This window comes from Ambystoma mexicanum, chromosome 4q (genome assembly GCF_040938575.1).
Source record: "Ambystoma mexicanum isolate Mex_15411 chromosome 4q, UKY_AmexF1_1, whole genome shotgun sequence".
Classification (NCBI taxonomy): domain Eukaryota; kingdom Metazoa; phylum Chordata; class Amphibia; order Caudata; family Ambystomatidae; genus Ambystoma; species Ambystoma mexicanum.
Genome location: NC_090928.1, coordinates 492067659 through 492092572, shown reverse-complemented (window position 1 = coordinate 492092572; position 24914 = coordinate 492067659). Strand labels below are relative to the sequence as shown.

The 24914-nt window shown below is 44.7% G+C and overlaps 1 protein-coding gene across 2 annotated transcripts in view; it reads right to left on the bottom strand.

Moving 5' to 3' along the window:
* EFEMP1 (EGF containing fibulin extracellular matrix protein 1) overlaps positions 1–24914 on the bottom strand; it is a 678736-nt gene that overhangs the window by 547924 nt on the left and 105898 nt on the right. Inside the window, exons 1-3 of one of the 2 annotated variants that reach the window (XM_069608056.1) lie at positions 21782–21885; positions 12639–12687; positions 12269–12541 (exon numbers count right to left, since the gene is read on the bottom strand). In XM_069608056.1, coding sequence (XP_069464157.1) covers positions 12269–12541; positions 12639–12687; positions 21782–21850 — 391 coding nt within the window. In that variant the 5' untranslated portion in view covers positions 21851–21885. Of the gene's footprint in view, positions 1–12268; positions 12542–12638; positions 12688–21781; positions 21886–24914 lie in introns of those variants that run through there. The other variant, XM_069608055.1, reaches the window with a different exon arrangement.

The window sequence follows — 24914 nt, the reverse complement described above, 5'->3', positions numbered from 1 at the left end:
CTCTCTCCTTTCAAGCATGCTATCAGTATTCCCCTACTAGAATAACCCTCTTTGGATCCATCTATATCATCACATTTCGGCCCTATCTCCCTTCTACCTTTCTTTTCTAGACTTCTTGGACAAACTGTCCATATTCAAATTTCCTCTCAAATCCAAGAACACTCACTTCTCCATCTGAGTAAATTAGGTTTTCGGCCTACACACTCCACTGAGACTGCTTTCTCCAGGCGTCTAACTCTCTTTTGTCTGCTTGTCATAGTACACTTTCTTCCACCCTTATCCTTCTCGACCTCTCAGTAGTATTCGACAGGGTGGGTCAGCCTAAGCTTCTTTCTTCTCTTTCCTCTGCAGGTTTTTCTGGGTCTGTCCTCGATTGGTTCCACTCCTATCTTTCTTCCCAGATTTACACTGTATCTTTGGCTGGCAAAACCCCTTCCTCCCTTCCTCTACTTTATGGCATCCCCTAATGGTCTGTCTTGGGTCCCCTCTTGTTCCCCGCCTATACTATCCTTCTTGCTTCACTCATCGACTCCTTTAATCTCTGCTGTCCTTGTTATACGGATGACACACAAATCTTTCTCTACTTTTCCTCCTTTTCAGACTCCGTACATAACCGTATATCTTCTTGCCTCTCTGCAATCCAATCTTCGATGTCCTCAACCGTTCACAAACTGAAATTATTTATTTCCCCCTGCTTTCCCCTCTCCCCACCCCCACCTTTATCCTCTATTTTCTTCCCGCCTCCCCTGATCCCTCTGTCCTCTAAAGCTCGTAATCTGTGTGTGATCTTTGTGCCTGGGCTTAGCTTTTCTTATCACATTTCCTCTACTGCTAGGGCCTGTTATTTACATCTCTTTAATCCATGCAAGGTTTGACCTTTTCGCTCTTTCTAGACTATGAAACGCGTTATCTTTTCCACTATTTTCTCACAACTTGATTATTGCTCAGCCTTATTGGTTGGCCTTCCTTCATCTGAACTTTCACCTCTCCACTTCATTTTCAACTCACCACTAGTCTCCTTTACAACTTTCTCCATGTTCTTCTCTTAAAAATTCACTTCTCTTGATCTCTCTTCTCTTTGATTGTCATCTCCATTTCCACTTTCTTACTATTGTTGGTAAGCACAAGTGGAGCCAAGTGGTCTTTTGGTCCGTCTCGCTGTGCAATTTATTTCTCTACCTTCTGTGGGCGATCACAGTGTAGCACATTGCTCATATAACATGGAATCTTTCCTCTACCGCAGAAGTCTGTCTCCTATCTAAGAGTCTGTCTTTACCCTCCATTCAACTGGGAGGAGCCAGCTGCTGCTGGAGCTCGCACCATGCATAAAGGCACCAGTACTGCAAGGAGCACTCGCGGAGCACTCGCAGAGCACAATTGGAGCAAAGTGGTCTTTTGGTCTTGTGGGGGAGTAAGGCGTGCCATGTCTACACTATTCCACCAACAGCTTGACATAGCTGCAGAGTGGGAGACTGCTTATCACCGAGAAGGGTTTAGCCGCCCTCAAGGAAAGGGAGACAGGGAAGGCATTGACTGTTTTAGAGGGCAGTACACCACCTAGTGGGGTGTTATCCCATGCAGTTCTAGAGGGCGAGGATGCTCACTTCCAATCACTGAAAAATGTCTCTCCCCCTTTTCTCTCAAGTAGTGGCCAGATCTGGTCAAAGTACTGGGCTCCTCAGTTTGCCTGCTATACAACCCTCAAAGGAGGCAACGATTCAACCCATTATCAACCCGACATCTAATGGGCTAAATCACTGTACTACTCTTATGGTGGCGCTCCACTCCCCTGTACTTGGAACTAGATGCCGCGGGGGGTGGGAGGCCTGTGACTTTATTACCCAGGGCAGGGGAGCCCTCGGAACACTCTGGGTTGCAGACCCCTTCCTTGACATCTATGAACCATTCCATGATACTGGATGAGTCCTTTGAAAGCCTGTGTGAAAATGTAGAGGGGATAACCAACAGAGGCTACAGGTTACACTCCTTGGGGTTTAGACCAACTGTTCATTTGAAGGGCCTCTACTTTAGTCTGTCTTCTTCAGAAAACTTAAATCCCATCCCAAAATCTATCCTTAAACAGCCCCTAAATGGAGACCATTTCACGCCTAGAAAAATGGAAACAAGGAGGAATTCAATCGTTCTACCACAGGGAGACTCGTTGGGGCCAGCATCGATTTCGCCACTCCACCTGGTGCTTGAGTCTATGTTTAGGTTATTCGACAAAATTAATGAGATTACTCAGGACAAAGCAAGGAAGTTGGGCAAACTTGACTCTGATGTTACCCTACTAGTGGAAGGTTTCAAACTCCCGCGCTGCGCCTCTTCTCATGAAAACCCACAAATGGGCCCCCTTGTTTCGAGTGCGCATGCATTGATGAGGACGTTTGGGAAGTCCCTGAAGCACCTCTATTGGAAAAACTATCTTTTTCCAATCTGGAACAAAGCACCATGCCAGACACCCCTATGGTGCTTGTGGACTTCCAACAACGGGAGGAGGCCTTACCACAGGTCGCTAACGATAGTTAAGAGGTAGCCATCGAGGTGGAGCAGTAGGCCATTGCGGACTTGTCATTCCCCAACTCCTAGGAGGGGCCTCAACAACAAAAGACAAGGAAAGGTCGCAATAAGAAAAAAAGAGCAACAGAGGAAAAAGTAAAAAAAAAACATTCCGGCTACTAACCTGAACAAGCGGAAAAAGGTTTTAAAGTTCATAAGTACACTTGCACGAGAGTACACAGTCAAGGACCTGGCCCTTGAATCTGTGACACCTCCCCCCATGGCTCAGGACACATCTGAGGACTCCACTCCCCAACTAAAGAGTCCGAAGAGGAAGACAGCCACAAAACAAAGTAAGATGACATCGTTCCTGGGCAATTCTATTCCTTCCAAGTTAGCTCAGGAGCAGACAAGTAATGTGATTACCTTGATTTCCACAAACTCGTTATCCATTCATCAGGGCACCTTGGAACCCACGGACACCTCATGCACCCACTTCCAGTGGGGTGTTTACCTCTCTACCTGAGCCTGTGCTGGCCCACCCGATACAACCAGGGCTGATACTTTTCAGGGGACTATTATGGGGTGGGACTTTTTTTCACAGACCAACGCTCAACAATCCATGAACAGATCGCAGATGCTGAGGGGTTTTCAGGATATCCCGTCCTTGCAGGCATTGCGATCTGATGACATAACACGTGTGATTTTCCCCAAATCAAGAACCAATAGATTTGTCTGCCAGTTCAAGTCAAACCTGATAACGCAAATAGTGTGGAAGGATCGAGAAATGTTTAAGATGGTAGGCTATAACCTTTTTGATCTCCACGACTCAACAATACTAGCTGACTTTTTGACTCCTCAATCCATTTCCCCTGATTTGGGCACTAACTCTCAGAGCTCAAACTCATTATCCATTGTGACAGTGGCCTTGGAAGACTGGTCAGGCTGGAAGCCGCAGTACACATTTTTCCAAGGTCAGACTGTCAAAAAATGTGCTCTAGGATGGGGAGTGCAAATTGGTGTCATGGAATGTTTGTGGTTTTTCTAATTTAACCAGGAGGCTACAATCATGGACGGGGGAGACAAATGTATTGTTTCTCCAAGAGACAATGGCATGAATTCTTTTGTGCTGCAGGGTTTTCACACTTACTGCAAGAAGGCAACAGGGGGTGTAGAGGCCGTCCCCTTGGGGGCTGGCCATCACCATTGATTTGGAGATGAAGTGTTGTCATTATGAGGTACTCGCCTGGAAGCTCTTTTGGCAGTGAACATCACATTTAAGGATAGTCCTGATGACGTTTTACTGGTTAACGCATACTGGAATCCTGCAAAGTGTGCCATGAAGCCTTTTTTAGAAGGCCTGGATGGGCTATTGGAGGGGTGGTTGGCCAAGGCCAAAGGTACCATGATCATTTTGGGGGGATCTCAATGCCCGTTGTGCCTCATAGACCACAAGACCAAGATAGGTGGTCCTTTAGTCCCCTTCTGGGGTATATAGAACCTGCCACTATCTGGCTAAATCATCTGTTTCACTGGGATCTGAGTATCTGTCTGCGCTTAAAAGAATCAATAGGGTCTTTATTTACTTGGTCAAGTGTTCCTAAAAACTTGTGGACTGATCATTTATTTGTCTCTTCCCCTTTGCTAGCCTCTTGTGAACCCCTTAGGAGGGGTTTGCCCTCATGCAGTGATCATTTGCCTCTTTGTCTCCTCCTGCCTTTATTTCTGGAGTTCGCTCCGATCGAGTTAGCTACAGCATTCACTTTATCAGCCAGAGATGGCCTGACAGTTAGATGGAATTTCTCAAATTGTAGTAACTTCCTCAATATTCTTAACCAAACTATAATCTCAGGGGGGTGTTTGAAGAGAAAATTTGCAGTGGATTCCTTCAATTCCACACTAAACACTCGTCTGGCCCTTGTGGCAGCCAAGGATAAATTCAAGTCGGCTAAAAACCATAATCACCAATATGATGGCTCCATTGTTCGGGCAAAGAATCTTAAAAGGAAGGACTTGCGATCCCTTCTATCAGCCCCTTTTTCAACATCACACTATGTGGCCGCTAAGAAGCAAATCCAAGCCCATTATAACAAAACGGTCACCCAATTTAGACGACAAGCCCATATAGCAGCCAACCAGGTGATACTAAAAACATTGCAAATAACAAGGGGGGTCCCGGGAGTCCCTCTGCCAGACATTAGTCCTGGTTACGAGAGCCTTACCCAGAGCCTTTAGCTCACTATCTTTCACAGAGGAGAAATATCCAAAACATATCAGTCTTTGTCCTGCCCTGGGGCAGTCCAGCACCGAGATGCTAGGCAATTCTTCTCTGAGCAAGAGTAACAACAGCAACCCCAGACACGTGTTTCGGTCTGGTTGGACCTCATCAGTAGGGTGGAGCTGTGCCTCTATAAGAATAGTGAGCAAGGGGTCCACGTCTGTCCTTGTGATGAGGGGGGCGTACGGTGTGCTATAGGGAGGCCAAAGCCGTCTGTGGCCCAGGCCCCGACGGTATCCCGCCAATGCTCTTCAAGCAGGACCCAGAGCTATGGGTAGGTCCTCTGGTGACTCTCTACAAGAGTATTTATTGGGAGGGTACTATCCCTAATACGTGGAAACAATCCATCATTATACCCATCTTTAAACAGAGCGACATGTCTGAGCCGAAGAAATTCAGACCAAGCACCCTTTTAGATGCATCCAGCAAAATCTTTGTTTCTCTTTTGCTTAGAGACCTCTCCCAACACATAAATGACCTTAACCTTCTCTCCAAACATCAGCTGGGGTTTCGAGCTGGTATGGGGACCTCCCTAAATGGCACCATTATTTTTCATCTCTCTGCAGCTGTAGAAAAGGGGGCAGTGGGCCCATTCTATATGGCCTCCATAGACATATCCAATGCTTTTGACACGGTAAGACGGGAGACCCTCTGGAGCAAACTCCTACAGTGGAAAGTACCACTCAAAATGGTACAGATTCTGGCATTGCTGCACAGCAAATCATCTCTAAGGGTCAGGTTGATGAGGGAGGGTGCCACCTCTGCCCTGGTCCTTACCTTTGTGGGGCTTAGGCGGTGGTCCAGCCCTTTCCAATCTCTATGTCTCTGATGTTCCAGCACTGTGGGAGGTGGGAACTACATATCCGGTAAAGATGGGCAAATTAATACTAAACTGGTTGGCCTTTGCTGATGACATTATTCTTTTTGATAACACTCCAATTGGCCTTCACAGGAAACTTATCTTATTCCATAATTACGCTGTCCAAAACAATTTAAAAATCAATGGGCAAAAATCCAAGGTCGTTATTTGTCCCATCAAAAAACATCCTTAAGCCTTTATTTGGAAAGTGGGTGCTCATCCTCTGGAAAGGGCGTCATCAATGAGGTATTTGGGATTTAATCTTGCCAACAACCTTTCTAGGGGGGCTTGGATTACTCTCTTAAGAGGGGGATTTATTACCTTGCTAGCCACAATGAAGAGAACACACTCACAACTATGTTGTTACTCCTTAGTACCCCTGATCAGGTCCTACCTTCAGAACATTGAGCTTTTAGTGCTATATGGTCTTGGCATAGTCCCCTTTGATCTGGAGGCATCACTTAACACACTACAGGGGTTACTGTGGAAGAGAACTCTGGGCTTAACAACTCTGTGTCCAACGTAGTTGTCAAACACCAGCTGGGACTCATTTCTCTGGCGGCCAGAGCCCTATGGAGGAAGTTAGCTGAATATGCCAAAATGTGAAATTCCTTGTATCAATCCTTGGGTGAGCCTTCATCAATCCAATCAGCCTCCACTCTGACTCAGTTCAAGACTACTATGTGTGTGATTCTTAGTCAGATTGGGTCCTCTGCTGAGGAGTTAACGGTGGTGCATGGGGTTGTAAAGCATAAACTATTCACTGCAGATTGGGCTTAAACCTCAGATCTATTGGGTAACTTTTCCCTCTATGGGAAATATGCAAAGTACAGAAGGAATCGATCGGAGCACCGGATGTATGTGTCATTATTTCCTTGTCCAAAGATTTGGAGCGTATATATGCGCTTTTGTTTGAATCAATTTCCAACATTGGAAAGGACATCAATGTGGGACAAGTCAGTAACACACACTAATTGTAGGTTTTGTAAGACTACCGCAGTGAAAACACTAAAACACATTGTCCTGGCATGTACTGCCTTTGCGGAGCCACTGCTATGCTATTTGGGCGCAGCGCTACTGACCAAGATGTTCTGGGTTAGGGTCATGTGGGGCAACTTGGTGAAATTAATCCTGGTGTTGTATGCTTTTTTATGTGTTTTCGTGGGGAAAATAGCTGAATTTTAAACTTTGCTTCACGGATGAATTCAATCGAACAGATTGCTGCATTTTGAAATATTTTTAATTTTGTCTTGTAGTAATGTTTTTTGGTCCTGTTTCTTTATATTTTAAGATTTGAGGACTTGTTTTACTTCTTGCTTTTGTTGTATATTACTGTTTTCTTTTGTGAAAAGCTTATTTTTGCAGGCTAAACACAATATAAAATAAATGGACCATTGTTTTTAAATGTCACCATGGCCTCGCTCACCCCTAACTCTCATCTCTTATCTCTTTTTACTCCCATGCATGTGCCCTTCGCTCTCAGCTTCTGCATCTTCTCCTTCTCCCAAACCTCCATGCAATCCCTCTCGTTCCTGCTCATTTCCCTCCTGGCCGAAACATTCGAAAGCCCCTCCTCCTGATATCCGTGCCTCCCCCTCTCTGCACAGCTTTCGCTCTTGTCTTAAAGTCGATCTTTTACTTCTGTGTTCCTCTTCTTAAACTGTCCCTTCTCATCATCATGTACATTTGTACCATTTTTATTGCTATGTAAAGCACCTTGGCGAAGGAGCTCAATAAATGTAATCAAATACAAAACATACAAAATGTGTGTATTTTTAGTTTAATTGAGGTCTACTATTATTATAGAACCTTGGTTGGAAATTCCTTTATTTTGTTACCCCAGTGCAATAGTTGCTTTGGAATCTACTTTGTTAGTTCAGCGCTCAGCCCACGCTATAGTTAAGAGGTAATGGGGGTATACCATTCATGGTGTGCGTGTTGCACCTTCACAACTACGATCCTTGCTGTTTTTATAGAAGTGTGTAGCTGAGTACGAGTTTTATCTACTAGTCATCCCTGTACTCCTGCAGAGAAGCAGTCATTTTGTCACAGAATATTAGGTAGATATGCAGCAAGGTCTAATTTTTGTATTTTGGGACTTGAGATTTTGCTTTTCTTATTTTAAACGTAGGACTACAACATACAAAATAGTGCCTCTCAGCATGACTGAAGCATACATTTCTTTGTTTGCCCATGACTACTAAACTGGCTGTCTCTCCTTTCTCCTACTGTCTAGAGATCCCCCAATGGTATTTAATAAATGCAAACTTGAACCCTTAAGAATAATAATGTTATATGCTCATACTTGTAGTTTTCCATCCACGAACGGGTAAAGCTACAATCAAAAAATCTTTGCTCAATGTCATTTTTATAATTATTTATATATTGTCAGATTTGTTTATCATTTCACTTATGTATTTTTAAAGTCATACCTATACAGCGGAAATTCATTTTAGTCCTGGGAAGCCAAACATTCACACATAGCTTCTATAAAACCCTATACAGTCATTTGAGTGGAGAAATATCACTTCTTTACCATATTTTTGCCACAAAATGAAGGGAGAGTGTTTGGGTGAGGCACTAAAGCGTCAGAGTAAGGTGGGGAAGGTTAGAGGATAGGGACGGGGGTGCCCATCCACATTTTGTGGCAAAGAGGTTGATAAAACATGCAGCGAATAAATACAGCAGTGAAGTTTATGTAAACACACATAGAACCTCTAAAACATAGTATTCTTTGGAGCCATACAACACATATTGCTACATACTACAGCTAGATTGATATGTGGTGATGTGCCTAAATTGCAGACTCTGCTCAAGTCTTAGCTTCTTTACTTAGCCAAAGTGTGCATTCCTGGGCCAATCATTTAATCCCAATGGGTTTTGTCTGGAAAAAAATGTGAGTCCCTAGAATTAATGCAGTTTACATTGTGTGCTATTAAAAAAGCCACACTAATGGTTTACTCTACTTCAGCATCAACGAACCCAATAGTTATGGTTTGTGGATAGTGAAAATGTTGAATTTGTCGCAACATATTGACCGTACACTATTTGTTGCTTGTCACATTGGGGATCCTGGTTATGGTTGCTGTTCCTGATATGTCAAAGAAAGCTATGTTTAAACGGATATACACTTATTTTCAGTCTCTATTGACTGAAGAGAGGGTATTCACACTAGTTACACTTTCAACTGAGAGCAACATTAGTCCAAATTAAATTCCAAACCAGCAATAAACACTTTTGTGGATGCAAAATCTACGAGAATGTTCTTTATACAATGAACATATACATGATATAATGACAGTCACGTTAAGTACAAGTTAATAAAACACGCCTTTGTTAATATTACAATGATTGTATCCTTTTTTGGTGGCTTGCAGCGCAGGGTGTTTGTAGTATTGGGGCACAGTCAAGTCTTTGACCATTTGCACAATTGTCTAGAAAATGCTCTGTAAAGAGGGTACACGGTGGGTGTGAGAGAGAAGGCAAAGTGTACCATTAGCACGGGATGTTTTCTGGCACATGACGCCTTATGGGCAGATGTTTTGAAACAGTAGTGTTGCTCTGGAAAGAGGGAACTGGCCCCACCAGCATTTTGTGTTTTTGGTTCCGGAATTGGCCTGTTGCCCTATAGGCCAGTCCGAGCCTGTGACCCCGCCCCCACACGCTGACAACCAAGTTATTTGTTCCAGCCCTGGAATGTTAGATCTCCATGGTGGGGAGTTACATGGACACGTTCCTGTTCAATAACAGTGATGTGTCTGACCAGATGGTACATGATACACTGGCTCCCCTGTCGCCTCAGTGACAATAAACCTTAATATGCTTTCTGCTTAGGCCCATCGCAAACTTGAGGCTTAGCCCATCGAGACCCTGGGGCGGATCTCTGCCCCAAAGCCAATCCCCCTGAATACCATCTCTGTGGACATCCCATCCCCACGGCTCACTGGGTTCAGAACCTGGGGAATCTTGAGTGCTCTGGCTTACATTTCCGCCTGCATGTGCCTTTAATGTTTACATTCTCTTGGCCCTGACCAGAGCATAACCTATCTCATGCTACTTGGTATTTGTTAAGCACCTTCCTGACTTTGGTATGGCTTTGAAGAGCTGCGGGGTGAATGTCGCTTCAGCAGACTGCAGTCTGAACAGACATAAAATAAAAAGAGCATTATGTTGCATGCAAATAGTGTTTACACTTTTAAGCAACTATTCATTTATTAGCAGAGATGACTGCTGTAGTGACATTAAAGTAGCCATAGTCAGTAGAGTGCTCAGGCGTGGTGTGGATTGCTATGCCAGTGACTATGTGACAGTTGGACCAATTATATCATGGGACCTTACCATTTTCTGTGGGGAGCAGTACTAAAGGTGGGACAGAGATTAATATAAATCATGTCACCAACCCCAATAGCAATTGTTTACAGTTCTACTATACTTAACATGCAGAACACATGCGCAATGAATAACATACAATTACATGGAAAATACATGCACATTTGTAAGATAAGTCAAAGATACACTAAATGTATGAGTATGCACCAGGAGCCACCATAATAGCAAACATGGCGCTATAAAAAAAACACTTTACATAACAGTCTGCAATAAAATCTGCTTAAATCGATAGACCGGGCTGACCCCAGTGTACACCATCATCCCATTCAAACCTTCATAGGCTCACCGGCTACCGTGCACCCCGCCAGGGTCGCAGTGGCACATAAAATTGTCTCGGGCACCATTGAAAAAGTGTCCCACAGTTGTAAATGGCTATTCATTCCTTTTGTGACACTGTTTGAATAGTAACCATGGGGGAGTTATTTTTATGAAATGTGATGCAAATTGTGCATTTTAAAGAATATTTTTTCAGCAACACTGGTCAAAATTACTAGCCCCAGAGTGAAATAACTCATCAATCTGGCCCAAATTGGCCAAAAAAGTGGCCCACTTAGACCAAAAATACTGGCCCCACCAGCATTTTGTGCTTTTGGTTCGGACATTGGCATGTTGCCCTATAAGCCAGTCCGAGCCTGTGGCCCCGCCCCCACACACTGACTACCAAGTTATTTGCTCCAGCCCTGGAACGTTAGATCCATGGTGGGGAGTTACATGGACACGTTCCTGTTCAATCACAGTGATGTGAATGCAAAGCTGGAAGCAGAGCCGGTTGCTCCAAGAGCTCCTTCTTTCTGAACTTGCAGTGCAGGCCAGGCACATTGGGACCATATTGCTCTGATGAGGGCAGAAGGCATGCCTCCTTTGACATGTGCTCTATCTGTTCAGAACTCTGAGGGCACCACCATCTGACCAGCAGAGAACAGGCGGCATGGAGAGCGTTCACAACTCCACTTTTAAATTTGGCAAAAGTGGAGCACATGCCACTGATCCTGCCGTCCTTCATTGCCAGAGTGTTATGGCTTCTTTCTTCTTAAACCCCATTACCTCCTAGGAGGGTAGCCCAGTGTGGGTGGCTTTCCATAAACCTATCTGTTGATTTGGGGCCAGTGGCTCCTGTCCAGGGCATCTACTGACTCTGTGACCCTGGTTTATTGAACTCTTTATTGTGTCTAATAAGAAGTGATGTCATTTCCTGTGTTGCCATCTGGGTCTGTGGTCATATGACAACAGTTCCTAAAATGCCATCAGGGGGCCAATATACATGTAGTGTCACAAATTCTCCTGATGCCATTTTGGTGAATATACACTCCCCCCCTGCCTCCCCTGACGTGGCGCCAACAATACAATTGTGAAGTTGCCATCCATGGTCACCATAAGGGGTTCTACGTGATTTCGCCGACCTATTTTTGGTCGTGGTACTTTTCATCGCCGGATTTTACATCGCCAGAAACGCTGTTTTTGGGGTTTTTTTTATTCTGGGGGGGAAATCCCCCCACAGACCCCCCCTTACTGTTATAATAATACCCCAACCCCAACAAAACACCCCCCAAAATAATAAAATAAAAAAATAAAAAAACGGGGTTTCTGGCGATGTAAAGTCCGGCGATGAAAAGTACCACGACCAAAAATAGGTCGCCGAAATGCGTGTATACCCCTTAAGGAGTCCACAGAAGGCACTGGAGAGGGCAAACAAGTATAATGTCTAGCCACACCTCTTGTACAATTTCCACTCCAACAGTACCAGGGCCTCTTCTCCTGCAGACAGATTGTGTATTTAACATTTTAGGATTTGTGTTTTTCACATTATGTAAAACATTTCACAACTGCGTTGGGCCTGATTCACAGAGTGTTTTCCTATGGCATTGTTCCATTTTCCTATATCTCTAAACACAGAACAATCTGATGCCTTTGGGGCCCGTTCGGCACATTTTATGCATGCAAAAATAGAAAATAGAAATGAATAGAACACTGCGTGCAAGCTTTAAGACACTGACATATATTCACGTCACTTAATTGACTCGCCGACGGTGGCGAAGAATGAACATATCTGGCGCTAAAATGTATTAGTGCTACTTGGTAGATCTCTCGCTATGTGCCCTAGGCGTGTGTACCCAGCTGCCAGACGGCAGCGCAAGTTCCAGCAGCGTCTGGACCCCTGCCTCCGTCAGAGCATGCGCAGCACACATTCCATTGCTCTCACTGTATGTTTGGGTTGCTGGAATCACAGAAGACACACTGCTTACCTCGGCACATATTCTGCTCGGTTAGTTCATACCCGGCTGCACACTGTATTCGCTGGGGCGAATTGGGGGGCACGCGTGGCGGAGGGTCAGCAGGGTTGCGTCGAATAACAAACACATTTCGTCCAGGGGCTGGTTCAGGGGCTGGTGTTTGCTCTTGAACATTGTTGACAATTATCTGAGCTGTTCGTGGCAGACACAGGTACCCTCCAAAGTGGTTCACGCACTTCATTCCACCTTTGCAGGCGTCGTGCACAATCTCGCACTCGTCAATATCTGCGGGTAGCAATAAAAACGGGCACGTGTTTCAAAAGGAGCTTTTACGTGTTGAAATACCTCGGACACTTTTGCATGCAACTGAAAACAGGGTTACCTTTGCACTGCTGCCTTACGGGGTCCCACTCATAGCCGTCTGTGCATTGCTGTGTGCGGAAAACAGGGAAATAAAGATTAACAAACAAGGCCATTTTTCAGTTGGCACAACAACCCTTCCCACTGGCTAACTAAAGAGTTGTAACCGGAGTAAACATGCACTAAGGACAGAAAAAGTGGCCCACAATCACCAATCGCAAATTTGTGAAAAATTCTCTCAATAGTACATCTTAAACCACACTGGAACAGTAATATTGGCCAAAAGGAGTTCAATCTCGCTGGTCATGAAAATGCAACTCCGAATCAAAAACGAAAATCCCTCGAATAAATAAGAAGGGAACGTGCTAGAGAACTTCAAAGTAGTTCCGCATAGGTTCAATGGATGGGGAGCAGAGTCAATGGCTTAGGCAGGGGCAGGAGGCCGGCCCCCAGCAGCGGTAGATTTACGGCCAAGGGCCCCGAAGGCAAGATTAACAGAGGGCCGCAAGGGGTGGGTCGTCGAGTTGGAGTTTAGGATGAGAGGAGTTAATTGATGTCTTGAGTGCAGCAGTGATGATAGTGATGAACCTTTGTGATAACTCGATCACGTTTTTTAAGTTGTCTTTAGTTTTCTGTATAAGCTGGAACTATTGCATTGGAGTAAAGCTGGGAGGAGATGTGATGTGATGATGGGTGTTGTTTGGTGATTTACCCACCCACTGACTTTGCCCACGCCAATGCTAATCCCGAAAGCCATTCCCTCCCACTACCTGCCCTACCCATCAAAAACACCTCCTTCTGGGATCTCTTTGAAATAGCTTTTTGAAGCAGTAACATCAAACGGTGTGCTGAAAGTGTCTGCCAGTACTATTCTAAAACAGTCTTCTAATAGTTAATGGACCTCATTACATGTTTGGCGGTCCAGAAATAAGGATGCCTGTAGCAACGTACCGGCACTCTTTCCGGACTGCCAAACTACAACAATGCCGGTAGGGGCCACACATCTGACCTGCTGGATTTTCAGGCCCTACCTGCATAGTTGTCACTGAAGCACCGCTACCGTTAGCAATGGTGCCGGTGCTTGAGTGCCCCTATTCCGGGGAGTTCTATGGGACTCCACGGGAATTGGGATTTACCGTTTCCGCCGCCTGCCATAATATCCAAGTGACACCAGAAAGTCAGGTGGCGGAAACAGTGTTACGGCATTGCTGGTAACCTGTCACCTTCCGGCAGGTTTTACCGGCAACCCAGTAATGAGGGCCAATGATTTAATTTCTGCAATACACGCACTACTGGTGCAATAAAAATGTCTTAAGCAAGTGTGCCTTAAGCCAATTCATTTATAAGCAGTGTGCACTTCTGCGCACTGAAGTCCTATTTAAAAAAAGCATTGGCAAAGCCAACAGTTTGGGATTGTTTCAGGTGTTAAGCTTTTTCTAGATGCAGCTATTATATGCCAATATACTCACACCAGTTTTCAGCTGTTACCATCATGTTGCCAGGCAGTGCTATTATGGCAGTGCCAGGAAAATTCCTATCCCAGACATAAACAATATCAAAAACAGTTGGCTTTGCCAATACTTGTTTTACAGTTGGTGTTGTGTATTTAAGGTTCGGTCTCTGTCTGGAAACAGCTTGGCTGCCACGTTTTGGATACAAAAGGTTCAAAGTTGCCCCTGAATCTACCAAGTGCTCGCTCTGGCCCCTGATTGCAGGACGAATCAACGTTTATATATATGCAATGTTGCTTATAAATAACATTGCATGGAAATGATCTGTTCTATAAACTTTGATTCATCCTGCAGTCGGGGACAGAGAGAGCGCTTGGTAGGTTCAGGGGCATCTTTGAACCTTTTGTGTGCATATTTCATATCCTTGGGCCAGGGTTTTATTTACCAAGGATCTCCATAAGCATAATCTGTACACTACAGACATTCTTTACTAGTTTTGAGGCTATAACATTTAAGGAACCGAGTGGTGCCCACCCTCTACCAATTTTTGCCAAGGTTTACATGACATACATACAGTGATTTGTGCAGGATCGATCAATTTGGTCTACTGGGAAATCTCCCTCATCCATCTGCTCCCCCTTTGAACATCACAAGCTCGCCCCAGACCCTTCTAAAATCTTCTGCTCTCCTCCTCTTAAATCCACTCCCTCTTCAGCTTCCATAAGCCCCACTCCTCTTACCTTTCATCACTACTCTCTTCATCTTACATCAGCCACTCACCTTGCATTCGCTCCTTCACCTTCGACAAGCCCCACCATCCTTCTATCTTCCACCTGCTTCTCGCTTCTTCGCCCCTCACGCCCCTCACCTTTCCAGTTGCTCTTCTTTTTCCCTTCGAGAAAACTGCCTTTGCCACAACTTAACAAATGAAAAGTGGATGTCTCCCACCCTTGAACAGGAACCTGAGAGGTGAATCCCAATCAATTAAGCTAAGAATAAAAGGTGTGCACCATTTATTCAACACATATGCATTAACCGATCTAGAAAAAAATATACAAACTCAAAGTATATGCGGTCTACTGAGAAGCAAGAATATTTGTGGAGAAACATGAATCTAGTGAAAGCCCCTTCCCAATGCTTCCCCCTTTCTCGTCCATCCACTCCCCCTTCACCTTCCACCACCATTCACCTTCCAGCTGCTCTCCTTTCCTGCCATTGCCATTCACCACCACTCCCACACATTGCATGAAACCCCACCTATTCTTCTGGGCCTGGGTGGGGAGAAGCAAGGATGCTGCCTCATTCCCCCTGCAAGTGCTGAAAGATGAGGACCCAAGTGCTTCCTCCATCTCAGCTTTAGCGTGTTCAACAATCCCGCCCTGAGCACTATGGAAATGCCAGCAGGCTGCTGAGGAAGTGTTTGGGTGTCTGGCATCTATTTGTGAAAGACAGAATCTCCACTCCTCCGAATATTACAGCTTGGAATGGGGCATTTTGTCACATAGAATGTCACTTTGCCACATAGAATGATATTTTGTAGCACAACATTGTGCCTCATTGCAAGTCCGGCGGTAACCCTGCTGGTGCTACCGGGGGGTTGCCGCTGGACTTGCAATATTTACCGGCGCCTGGCTTGCCGGTAACACTGGGGGATTACAACCCCGGCGGTCCGGGAAGCCAGGCCCAGTAAATTGTAATTCCCCATTCGCATTAAGTCCCATAGGACTCAATGGGAATGAGGACCACGGAAGCACCGGCACTGTTAATAACGGTGCTGGTGCTCCCGTGAAACTTTGCGGGTAGGTGCCGTTCCGCCCACCAGGTCTGACGCTGGCGGGCAGGAAGGCACCCACGCACAGAGTTGTACAGAGTTGGTGTTGTTACCAGACCGGCACAGTTGTAATGAGGCCTATTGTATTTTTTCTGACACTTTTTAACTGAGTTCACAGTGCGAGGGAACACTAGGGTGAGGGAGAGCGAGCCAAGGTACAACAGCAGCTGGTAATGTAACCAAGACCCACAGGTCAACCTACACATTTGGAAGCATTTGGAAACACGTGCTTCTTGGTATGGTGACTATGAATGGTCACTAATATAGAGTGCCTGGAGACCATAAAAATCACAATAACACAACATAATGTAACATTATTTATGGAACAATACTAGTCTGGAACACTTGTGAGACTTCTTGGAATGGCACACACTGCAAATTATAATTACTTTAAGGGACTCCTAATTCTAACAGATAAGGCACCGTGAGAATAAACGATTGACCCATGATCAGACACTTTGGTGAAGTGGTGAAAACAGGATTTGGGCCTAGTCAGAAATGGTAGGTATATGACCACATATCTTCCCAGCTCAACTTAGTACAAATATTTGTTTGAAAACCTAAAATGATGCTTTGTTTTATAGATATGACTTTAAAAGTACACAAGTCACACAATAAACCAACCTGAAAAATATAAATGATTGTAGAAACATGTTGAGCAAAAAGGGTATTAATGAAGCTTCATTTTCCACATTTTGAATGGAAGCCTACACGTTCCAGCATGCAAAGTAATGTGAACCTACAAAACAACTCCTGCAGACCCATTGTGAAATGAAATTCATTCAAGGTCACGGTTTCACAAAGCTTGCAGCTTATTATGTAGTCCCAGCCTTTTCCATCACCCAAAAAACTTAATTTAGTTTGATAAAACCTCACATAGCTACAAAAAAGAAATACGTTCTCACTCCTAACAGCCTCCCATAATACATGGTCTACTGAAAGATGTAAACACCTCAGTGGGAGGCCATGTGCCAGGCTGACTGTTCTGGTGACAGAGGAAGGGCAAGGGTATAGCAAAGGGCATCTGCCGCTCAGTAAAAGATAGGGGAAGACACTTTAGAAAAATGATTCCGAAATTGCAGAGCACCAGATTTTTGGGAAATCACATTCATCCCAAAGATACCAGATGTAAAATGAACGACGTTTTCAATGTAGCTTACCTTAGCCAACAGAACATGCCCAGATGGCCAGGCTTTCTTGGCACAGGATCAGATGGCAGGGCTGAGGTAGTCATGTGGTAGCCACCAGTCCTTGGAACTGATTTTAAATGTATTCATTAGGTTTACACTGATGTAAGGCTATATTGAGAGCCTCTTGAGCTTTCATCATGGCCACAGCCTGTGTGAAGTGAATGGGGTGAAAGGTTATGTGATGTTACTTCCTGTGATGTCATCAAGTGAGTTGGGACAGTCAAAGGACTTGCAATGTTACTTTCACAACGCCTAGATTTTGGTGAATTCATGCCAGTGTCTTTCGTAATGGAGAAATCGCACATAGGTGAGTCGTCATTACCTACAATATAATGGGCATTCTCCACAATCATCTATGCACCAGAGATCCCCCATGAAGCCACGTATGAACATATTTTCCCCGAATCAGGGCCCAGGCAGAAGCTGTAGGTATACAAACGTTCTTAGAGAAAATCATACTGTTTAGCTTTAGAAATTCCAAAGATGCACAGAAAAGACAGCGTTGATTTAGACATAACATTTAAGTCAATGATGCCCAACACGCACCAATGTTTATTTTGCTAGTTTGGGGCGCGCCATTGTGGTGTGGTTGAGCGGCATCCTCCTGCTAGATGCTCGGAGCTGGCATGACCATGGCGTGGATGATGTGGAACCCGGTGTGTGAGGCATGCGCCAGTTCTATGGGAGGCAGCTGGGAGATAACTGTGGAAGTGGATGGGATGGGGACCTGGGCATCAAGAGACGTTCCGCTGGTGTGTTGTAGGACGTGGACATGAGTATAAGTGTCAATGATGTGTGTGTTCCCGAGCCAGCAGAAGAGGTTGATGGTAAAGTGGTCCACAGAGGGGGTGGTGCTACCTAATGCATCACCCAGTGTAGATTCATACAAAGCCTGTGACTGTGTGAGGGGAAATCATTATTGGGAATGGGTTCGGAAGCGGATGTTGTGGTTCCCCGACCTAGTACGTTTGTTCAAGCACAATTGTGCACTAAGATGTGTTCAATGTGAGGCGTAAGGGGCCGTGACACACTTTACTTATTGTTAATTTATGTATGCAAGAAGGAATCTCCATGTGCCTAGTTAAACAATTGGGCAGCATTCCAGTAGTGTTCTGATGTTAGTTGCCAACTGCCAGGGTAATCTTGAGAGCTAGCAATTTTGTGTATAAGTAAGTTTGTGTTAAGTTTAAGCAAAAGGTGTATGTTATTGGTATGGTAGCTGTTGTGCAGTTGTCATATGCACCAGCAGGTCGGCGTGTGTGTTGTAATGTCATGTCACTAGATGCCACATGCACAAAGAGGTTCATGGTTGTGTGCAGATGGGGTGTGCTCAAGGTGATCCATGTTTTGCATATGTTGTATGGACAAGGTGATGGATGGTTCCAAATGTATTCACGAGGGGGTGCTTGGTCTCCTTCATGTGGTTCATACATGCGGTGGTGCATGGTTACCAGCAGATGTTGTATACAAAATGTGGTGCGTGGGAGCGTGCAGATTGTGATGCGTGAGTGGTATTTACAGGGCAATATAATGTTGTTGTGGCAGATGCAGAGTTGGGATGTATCAACACATTTGTACATGTTCATGGTGTTGTTATTAAACGTTGTAAATCCGGGAGATCAATAAGCAGTTTGACATTTTTAAATCCAATACTCTGACCCAAAAAACCAATAAACTACAGAAAGATATCAGCGAGTTTAAGATAGAAACAATTTATCCTTACACTACTGACGAGTATATTAACTCCCTGAAAAAAACAAGGACCATGTCTAGCTGGTAGACAGCAGTCCAGAAGAAGGTGGGTCACCTTCTCTGGCTCGAGTACTAATTCGTCTGACGACGGGTCTGGATATAACTTCAGACCATATCAGTACAATCAGTACGGTCAACCTCTAATACATCCACCACCCCTGCCTTTTTTAGGCAGAGGAGGCCCAGGAGCAGGCTGTGGACCACAGTTTTGCAACCGGCCATTCCAAGGCCAACGCAGACGTCAATGGCAACGGAGGAGATAAATTGTGCAATGGGTACCAATCTACCAATCTTTAACCTAGCAAACATATCTTAACCACAGCACAAACCTCCGTTCTCTCGAAAGGCTTGACATTTGTTCCCACAACCAATCCAGATTGGTACAATGTGGAACTCGAGATATGGCGGTTTTTACGAACTGTGAGGCTTCGATCCTTCTTTCAAGATCACAATGGCGATCCAGCCATAATTGATTCAGGACTCCACCCTAAATCCTCTTTTACTCCAATGGACAACCAGGTCCCAGGTGATCTATTAACCTTTGAACGTTGTGTTCTGCGGGACCTCGAGGTATTAAGTAAAAACAAACAACCCAGGAGAAATCAAAATCTTACTAAATTGGAAAGAACAGCTTTAGAAGAACTTGCAGGAAACCGAGACATCGTTATAAAACCTACCGACAAGGGGGGAGGGATTGTTATCATGACCACTGATCAATACTCCAACATGGTTATGCAACTTTTAGATGATACGAACAGCTATCGACCTCTCAGGAAAGATCCCTCACCTGAAATTAAATTGGACATTTTAGAGATGGGGGCATTTGCACTGGAGCGGGACTGGATTACGGAAAAAGAATCCCTATTTCTCACCACATCTGAGGGCCGTGCTCCGTGCATATATGCTTTACCCAGAATTCACAAAGAAATGCCCAAGCCCCCAGGCAGACCAATAGTCTCATGGTGTGGCTCCCTACTTGAACCGATATGCAAGTTTATAGATCATTTCTTGAAGCCTATCAGCATTAAGACTGAAACAGATATTCGAGACACTATGCATAGTATACAGATTTTTGAGGGACTTGATTTCAATCCCAATACGCAATTTCTGGTGACTCTAGACATCACGTCCCTATACACCAATATCCCCCAACCAGCTGATATTGACTGCGCATATGAATATCTGACAGAGGCCAATCTACAATCTCGGGTCCCACCATCTTTCATTATTAAATAAATGACCCTGGCACTGGGAAAGAACTTTTTTACATTCAATAACCAATTCTACTTACAAATTAAGGGCACGCAATGCGTGAGACCTTTGCCCCCAGCTTGGCCATTCTTTATGTGGCAGGATTTGAGAAACAGTTTGTCTACAGCCAGTTAAACTCATGGCTGGGCAACATTAAGCAATGGCGACGTTATATTGACAATGTCATTTGCATTTGGGAAGGATCTGAAGAATCACTGCAAGCCTTTTTCACCTGGCTGCATACATTTAATAGTGATATTCGGTTCACTATGGAATTCAGTAATTCAAACGTACACTTTCTGGACCTTGAAATCAGCCACTGTGAAGGCAAGCTATCTTGTAATTTGTACCGTAAAGCATCGGATCACAACACATTGTTGCACTTTACCAGCAACCATCGCAAACATATTAAGGACAACCAGCCATATGGACAGTTTCTCTGGGTGCGGAGAAACTGTACCCATTTGGAGGATTTTTACCAAAATACAGCACTCCTCAGCACAAGACTGCAACTGAGCGGATATCTGAAAAAGTTGGTCTCCGAGTCAAAGAAGCAGGCGAGGTTCACGGACCGTGACTTTCTTTTGATTCCTAAAACATTACCATCTCAGAATCAAGATGACCCGATCACTTGCGTGGTGACACATGGCCAACATGCATTTGATATCAAGAAAATAATTTGCAAGTATTGGCCCATAGTGAAACTCAACCTACCAGATCAACAAGAAACGTGCTTTGCGTTTAAAAAACCCTGTAACCTGAAAGAACACTTGGTCCACTCATCCTTCATTAAAAAAAACATGCGGACGAGTCTTTGGAATCTTCGAACCACAACGGGACACTACCCCTGTGGTTCGTGCTCTGTCTGTAAGTTCACCTGCAAAATTCAACAGTTCAAAATAGGACAGATGATGTGGACTTTATGTGATTTATCCAATTGTAAGACCAATTAGGTTGTATACTGTGTGGAAGGCCTGTGCGGGCTACGTTATGTGGGGCAAACAATGCAAAGTGTGAGGATTCGGATATCTGAACATAGATCACGGATCGGATGTAAAAACCTATCTTCCCCTCTGGTGCAGCACTATGTTGAGCTCTGCCATACCCTTGATGACTTTAAATGGTGGGTCCTGGAACGGGTCTTTGGTGGCCCTAATTTATTAGGTTGATTGTTAGACTTGGAATGTAGATGGATCCATAGGCTGGACTCATATGACAAGGGCCTGAATGAACAATCTTTACCTCGCTAGCTTTCCTGATTTGATCGCCAGCCATGTGGTGTCCACCCCACTCCCCAAGGACAGAACACCTTTCGGGACATGTTTTATGCCTATGCCTTTCCCCCTTTCTCCGAGGACCCGAGGCGGGGGCATAATTGGCCCTACACAGAGGGCAGACCCGTAACATAGCCCAGGGGGTTTATGAATATAGAGGGATGGATTGTTTCTTCACATCCTGTCTATTCGAGTGCGCACATTCAGCTTGGTCCCTTGTGCCCGTCCCTTCCCCTTTTTCCCGCTCCCTTTCCCTTTCCCTTTTTTCCCCTTTTTTCCCCCTTTCCACCCCCTTTCCCCCCACTCCCCGGTTTGTTTGGTGTTTTGATAAACAATGATGTGAGCACACACCATCCACGGGGGGGTGTGAGACATCCACACTGCTTAATTTAAGTTTATGAGCATAACAGCCATACCTGGGACAGCGAATGGCGGGCGATTGGTTTCACCTTTGTTAGGTACAGGACCTTTCTCCTTACCAACATGTTCTTCCTCCCTTCCTTTGTTCTTGCATCGCGGATTGGGGATTTTCCAGTCTTGCACTGGATTGGTCAATCACGCAGCGACTCAGGCAGGCAGCGCCAGCACAGTCAGCCGTCACATGTCTCGGCGGGGTGCTTTCCGATTGGCTGTGATGTGTACACACCCACAGCGCACCCCCAGCCTTTTCCCTTTACTGTGAATGCTGGTCTGCGTGCTGCAACTACGGTTGCCTTGGGGACACACTCATGGGGTAAGACGGCGTGGACTTTGCGTCCAGCACTATGCACCCGCGAGTGTGGGTTGAAAAACTCTGAATTCATTTCTATGTGCAGGACGATGCGGTGTCCGGCACTCTGCTTGTATGATTCAGCCTGCATCTCCAGTCGTAGGCGCAAGGGAGATACACATACTAAGTTAAGTTCACTATACCAAAACATGCCCGTGAATTGTCTAGGCCAACACACCAGGTATACTTTCCCGGTACAGTCCAGTCTAACACAGGACTTTTTTTCTTCCTTTTCTTTTGTGTCCTTCCTTAGTTGAGGAGTCCCCAGACACGTCCCATCGGGACCGCTACCCACCACACGCCATCAGCCCTTCATTGATACCACAGAGTATTATGAGCACCACTAGGCGCACGTTCTTTGATATCCCTCTCCGTGATTTGTGCCTGCTGGGGGACTTTGGCGACAAGTGCACTGACATTGGGATCTGCGTGCGTGACAGGAGAAGGGGTCATAAGCTCCTGTGGCAAGTTCCTTTCCCCCCATGGTGAGCATCTTCTATGCCTATTAGCTTTTTATGCTCATTAGAAATGTATTTGTTTTTCTGAAATGCTGTTAGGGTTATACGCAGTTCTTAAGGCCTCCTTTCTTTTTCTTTTACTTTACAGGGGTCGCTACTCCAGCCCTGAAGATGGCGGCCATTTTGCACTTTTCATTGACTTGCCGCCGAAACGCTATAGTGCCAAGGGGGCATTTACCAGCTCTGTCTGTCCCAGTGGACAGTTCAAGACGGAATCTAACAATTAACTATTTTGGCCCCCTGCTGCGGTGGCTTAAAACTCCAGTTGTCCACAGTCTATTAGTCAGATGTGACCTTTACTCTGCTTGAAGAGCTTTCAGACATACCCTTCTTTGACTCCCATATGAGCTCCTGACGCAACATACAGGGGCTTCAAATTTTAGGTGCCTTCAATCTTCGAGTCAGACATAAACTTCATTTACTTGAAACATGTTCAGATACTCGCTTTTTTCTGACTCTTGTACTAGGTCCTGATTTTCTTTGATTAATCGACAGGAGGCTAAATGAACCAACTGATATAGTATCTACTGACACACAATGTTTATAGGTGCTATTATGCTATTATTTTTTTGAATTATTTTGACAAATCATTACAAATGAGTGTTATAGTACTTTTGATTATAAAATGGAAATGGTTCTTTCTCTGGTGATATTGCTTGTTGTTTTTTACCTGTTTCATTTCTCATCTTGAATTCCTCAATTGTGTTCAAGTGGACAACTTCATATATTTCTTTCTGCCTTTTGCTTATTTTTATTTTCACTACTTCCACATGTACTATTTGAGATTGTTTTAATCACTCTTTAACTGTGTCAGGCTTGCATATTCACTTATTGACTCAGTTACCAACGTTTGTTGATGTCCGTACCCAAATTTTAATAATATGTCCCACATTGAGTAAATACTATAAATTAGTTTTTGAATTGATTTGGCCCTCTGCCTATTTCCTTCTTGGCACCTCAGACCTGAGATTAGATCATTTTATGATTAGAATGGGGGGACCATAACAGTGTCCTCCCCCTTTGGTAGCAGCCCCTCCCTTTTCTGCTGGAGTTGGGATGTACGAACACATTTGTACATGTTCATGGTGTTGTTATTAAGCGTTGTATGCACACAGTGCTACGTGTCAGCAGTGTGAGTGTTAGTGTGTCTGGTAAGTGAAGGGAGTCACCATCTCCTTGTTTGTGATGTAAAAGAGTAATGTGTGTGTTATCATCATTAGGGGTTGGTGAAATTTCTGCCTGTGAAGCGGAAAGTGCGGAAATCGCACTGGGATCCACTTCGAACCATTCTGCGAAATCAGTATTACGGTTTCGCCACCACCGATATTTCACCTGGTTTTGTGCAGTTTCTCGCAGAGCATGGTGTTTCATTTCCCTGTTGGTTTTGTGTAGTGAGACAAGAAACTTTGCATGTATCTATTTTCCTCTCTGTTTTAGTTTCATGCAGCGACATGAGAAACTTTGTGTGATTTTTCCCAAACCTTGTTGGTTTTGTGCAGTGCCACGAGAAACTCTGCACAGTTTTTTGATCCATGCTAGTTTTGTGCAGTGAAATGAGAAACTTTGTGCGGTTCTTTTTGCAATCCATGCTAGTTTCATGCAGTGACACGAGAAACTTTGTGCCAGCATTTTTCCGAACCATAATAGTTTCACGCTGCGGCATGAGAAACTTAACATGTTTTTTTTTCGGTCCATAGTAGGTCCACACAGTGGCACGCAAAGTTTGCGCCGCTCTTTCCATTCATGCTAGGTTTGCACAACGGGCACAAGAATATTTGTGTGGCTCTTTTCGATTCCTGCTGGGTCCGCGCAACAGCACAAGAAACTTTTGCCACTCTTTTCGATACATGGGGGTGGCAGAACCGTGGATTGGGGCCAAGTGGATCAAATCGGACAATTTTGCTCATCCCTAATCATTATGTCAGGTTCTGTCAGCTGGCACAACCATGTCGTGAATGATGTCATGAAAGTCTAATGAGATAGAACCCTAGACGTGTGAAGCGTACATTAGGAAGTTGGAAGATTGCTATAGAAGTTGACAGATGGATTGACTGGTGGGCTGTTCTACCAAATGTAACTTAATAATAAAAGCCTGGGTCGTTATACCAAATGTAACTTCAGAATATATCATGGGCTTTTCTACCAAATGTATAAATGAATGAACCAGAATTGACATTTGAACAACTCAGCTTGGAGAGTGATTGCTGCATCCAGAGGCGCAGACAGGGTAAGTCCTGAGCAGACAAGGCCCACCCAAAATCT